Source organism: Nicotiana attenuata, unplaced genomic scaffold, assembly GCF_001879085.1.
Source record: "Nicotiana attenuata strain UT unplaced genomic scaffold, NIATTr2, whole genome shotgun sequence".
In the NCBI taxonomy this organism is placed as follows: domain Eukaryota; kingdom Viridiplantae; phylum Streptophyta; class Magnoliopsida; order Solanales; family Solanaceae; genus Nicotiana; species Nicotiana attenuata.
The window spans coordinates 60,664-65,314 of NW_017675058.1; the positions used below are offsets into that span (position 1 = coordinate 60,664).

Below are 4,651 nucleotides of genomic sequence, written 5' to 3' on the forward strand. Positions count from 1 at the left end.
TTCTATAAATAGGGCCTTTGGACTTAGTCAGATTGGTGTGGGTAATTTCGTGTGAAATAATAAGTGGGAAACAAGAGTGAAACGTGAGGGTTTCAAAGTGTTTCAAAGGGAACTAAGGCTAGGCTTGGGCAGGTCTTAGTGTTGGCCAAGAACGACTTGTGTTCTTTGTCAAAAGTGGGATGTGAACGACTTGTGTTCATAGCAAAGTGAGGGTTCCTTTGTATATTTTCGAAATTAATACAAGGGTTGGGAATTTTCCCGTGTTGGCTTTGTGTTCTTACAGATTTTCTGATTTGCTGCCTAAAAATTCGTTAAGGCCAAACTTGCTGAAATTTGGCTAAGTGTTAAGGAAGGCTGAGTCAAGTGCGGAACTTGACTGCCGCGCGGGTGTGACTTTGGACTGACAAAAAATGCCCCCGTGACAGTAGTATACTCCCTCCTGTACATTTTATGTAATTCCTTAGTTCACTTTTACTTGTCCAATATCTATATTAATTGGTGTATAATTTTAATGAATTTGAAAATTAATTTGGGATGAATAATTAATAAAAGGGGAAAATAGAAAAAATAAATTATTTTTCTCTTGATATGCGAAAAGTGACAAGTAAAAATTAAAATTTATTTTAGAATACTTGACAACTAAAGGTGAACGGAGGGTGTAGTTTTTTTGTGGTTCGCAATATGTGATTTTTAAAATATTTCCAAACTTACTCTTGGAACAAAGATTCTAGGAGTAGTTTGTTATATTTTTAATGAGCAAATTAAGGTTAATATGGTTAATTTCATTATTAATTAATGCTAAAAGGTGAATTTCTTTGTGTGAAAAGAGTCAAAAAAAATTACTTAGAGTGGAAGGGAGAGATTATTATATTGTAACACCTTGTCCCTCTGCGCACACACAGAGGATTAGACATTTGGACAATTTAAACGAGCCTAATATCGAATAAATCTAGAATAAAGACAATCCAGCTTTGATATGGTGTTAAGAAAATTAACCTTGAGTTCTACTCAACTACAAAAGCAATCTCATTGATATAAAACAACAGTTCATTTCCTCAACTAAATATGAAACATTTTAACCCTTTGTGAATCAACTTTCTTAATTAACAGCTCCGAGTCTTAGCACATATAAAGTTAATGGCCCTTTTATATAATTGGATCTTTGACAATTTTCTTTGGAAATAATAACAACTAAAACAAGAAGAAGATTTCAACCTCCTAGTCTATTAGGTCAAGGAACCACTTAATTGTTATTCTTTGTGGATAAGATTCTGAGATTTGTTATTATGGGACAGATGACTACTTCCCATTTCAGAATCACCTTAAGTGGGGTACTTGAATGGACTTTCTTTACCAGCGTAGACATTGTTATCAATATATACTTGATCGAAAGCAAGATAAATCGATATAAATCATCAGTAGTGCTTTCCAACTAGAAAACTCTGAACTAGAAAGCGACTGCAATAGTTGATAACGATGTTTCTCTTTTTTTATTCGGGAAAAAAATACCTTAGCTTTCGTGCCTTATTCGTGAACTTTGATCATGCGCAACTATTTATAACTATTTAATATTCTTTTGTGACATAGATTTGTCTTTTCAACTTTGAATATCCTTTGATGAACAGTTCTAAATACCTACTTCTGCAATTCGGCACCCCTACATATGGACTGTTTATTTAATTTAGAGTAATTGTGTAGTGTTAAATGTTTTATATTTAGAAATCAGTATAATAAGTACTTCATCCGGTCACTTTTACTTGGCACGTTTTGACTTTGTACGCACCTTAAGAAATAATAAATGAAGTGCATAATTTACTACGTTACCCATATTAATTGATGCATATTTTATTGGACTTGAGAAAATGATTTAAAATGGTAATAAATACCGTGGGTAAAACAGGAAAAAATTTATTGTCTTCTCTTGATATGCGTAAAGTGCCAAGTAAAAGTGAACATCTACTTTTAGTATACATGTCAAGTAAAAGTGACAGAAGAGAGTACTTTTTGTAGAAAATGTTCTATATGGAGAACCATTATTCTAGATCATTTTTGGTTTTAAAATAAAAAAGAGATCATTGTATGGCGATTAGTTGGGTATGTGCATGATCGGGTGTTTTAATTAGAGTTTTGAGCAGTAAAGGTTGAAAATAATAGGGAAATTTGCACCAATATAAAGCCCAAATATAACACACATTGCATATGTGCATCTATCTGTTTTATATCTTAGAAATTAGAACGAGAAGAAAAAACCATTCATTCTAAACATTCATTCTAGAATTGTTGACTACAAGAGAAACCAAGAGAAACCGGACCAGGCAAATTCATTGAATTGTGACGCTTCCACTATCCAATAACTATATATATACAACATATTATTTGTGTGAAAAAAAAAATTCTTATAAAAGATGTTTGGAAAGAAAAAGTAAAAAGTAAAAGGACTCATCAGGCCAAACTCGTCCAAGTGAGTTGTCAGATCTAAACAAAGAAAAGGGGATGAAAATACAAAATTATCTAACTTGAAGTACTTGATCTTAAATAAGCAAAAGATCTTTCTCCTGTATCATCCTTATCCGTCCGGCAAAACAAACTTAACGGCGACCTAACTGACTTCAGCAAATTCTTCGGTTTTTTCTCACCATTCTCCTCCTTCGGCGGACCGGGTTTATTAAACACAGGCGAGGTCGGTGGAAACCGGAACTTGCTTAACCGGCCATCCACCGGTTCGAACCGGTACCCCGTGGTTGGACTTCTCTCTGGAGAAAACGTCATATCAGAACTTAAGTCTACCAATCTTGTACGTACATCATCAGGTAACCTTAGAGTAAACCTCTCGAAATTATCACCAGGTTGAATCAACGAGTGACCCGTCGAGTGAGATCGACTGAACATCCCAAAAATCTTTGGCCTTCTTGGTGTTGATTTTGGTGCAAGGTGCCGAAAATCTGGTGTCTTACTTCCCGCCTTACTGCTACTATTCGGAGTAAGGGGGCCGTAGTTGGGTGTTTTATTTCTCGGTGTAGATTTCGTTGAACAAATATGAGTAGGTGTTTGAGAAGACTGCTGGTTCATCACTTCTTGTGGACCAGCAGTCACGTGAATATCTATTACTATGTCGCTTCTTTCTGTTTCTTGCTGTTTACCAGCAGATTTTGTTTCGAGATTTGCACGGCAAACTGGGCAAGTGGTACGAAAGGCAAGCCAAGCATCAATACACTCAGAATGGAACACGTGGCAACAATTCGGAAGAAGGCGGAGAGTTTCTTCATCTTCGAACTTGTTTATGCAAACAGCACATTCTAGGATAGATTTGCCCAACTTTAGGGCTTTGACATCGGAATAGATAAATACTGGGAATGTTTCGATGATATTAGGGTCAAGTCCACGGGAAACAGGTCGGTGGCGGAAGAAGTAAGAACCCACTGGTTCCTCGGGGTTCATGTGACGTATATATAATGTGATGACAACTGCAATCACGAATAATACGACACAAGCGAGTACTATCGCTAACGCTGGGCTGATTTTAACATTTGAATCCATCGTTGATGGAGCTGAAGATGGTGTTGTCGCTGAGACTCTGCCAGTTTTGGCCATAGCGTAAAGCAAACACAAGAACAAACCACAAATGGTATTTCTCTTATGCTTCATTTTTCCTCGTATAGTGAATATGTATACTACTATTAATCTGGACGCCGGCAGTGTTAACTTGTAGAGTGAAATGGAGAGGAGCTAGATGGATAGTTTTAAAGGCAAAAGGTGGATATAATGGATTTCTTTTAGATCTACTATTTATATTATTGAATTGTTAGGATCGAAAATAATCATGTGTGCGGAAGCTAATAAAACAAAAACAAATCTTGAATAACGATAAACCAAACAATAAAAGAGAAATATACCAAAAGAGACACAAATATTTAACGTAGTTCGGTCAATTGACCTACGTCCACAGGCAGAGATGAACAATCCACGATATAAAAAGAGAGTACAAAATATCGAGAGAACCTCATAAAGAGACTAACACAAATGGCAGACTAACTCTTATCTCGAAATTCTTTCCCTAAACAAGACTCTCAAATCTCGTATGACTACATTGTAGATACTATTAACCGAGTTGGAAGAATTCTTAATTTATAGAAATTCAAACTTTTCCCAAGAAAATGAACTAGCCAAATATGGGAGATCATTTATAAACTTTTTCTAAAAAACTAAAAACCCAATTATGACAAATATAGTACCCTTTCCTTCAAAATATAAAATAATCAAATATGATAAGAAATTTAGGACAAACATTTAACAGAAATGGCCTACCGCAAATTAAAGGAGAAGAACAGTTGACTTTTATTAAGTCGCCACTACCAGATTAATCAATAAGGTTTAGACTTTGGAGAACATAAAAAAATAAATTTTTAAAGGAGTTATATGTCTTCGTCACTTAAAATTGTATATAGATGGCAGAAGACATGAACCGTAGTATTCGTTAGTTAAAGCTTAGACTTGAAAGGTACTCTTAATAATGTCAATGGGGAGGAGCAATATCAAAAGACACAAAATAGTCGGCCATCTCCTACAAATTTCTTAAAAAATGTTAGTCTTGTATAGGTTCGAATTTGGTAACCACGGCTATGGATAAGCAAGAAAAAGAACGGGGTCGACC

General features: G+C 35.2%; 1 protein-coding gene across 1 annotated transcript; it reads right to left on the bottom strand.

Annotated features, from left to right (window-relative positions):
- Window positions 1-2,294: 2,294 nt before the first annotated feature.
- LOC109219612 (RING-H2 finger protein ATL38-like) lies at window positions 2,295-3,768 on the bottom strand. Its single transcript, XM_019384081.1, has one exon. The coding sequence runs from the start codon at window positions 3,643-3,645 to the stop codon at window positions 2,512-2,514; it is 1,134 nt and encodes a 377-aa protein (XP_019239626.1). The 5' UTR covers window positions 3,646-3,768; the 3' UTR covers window positions 2,295-2,511.
- Window positions 3,769-4,651: the final 883 nt, after the last annotated feature.

Coding starts and splice junctions, on each gene's coding strand:
- LOC109219612 (XM_019384081.1), bottom strand. CDS start 3,645: ATGAAGCATAAGAGAAATACCATTTGTGGTTTGTTCTTGTGTTTGCTT.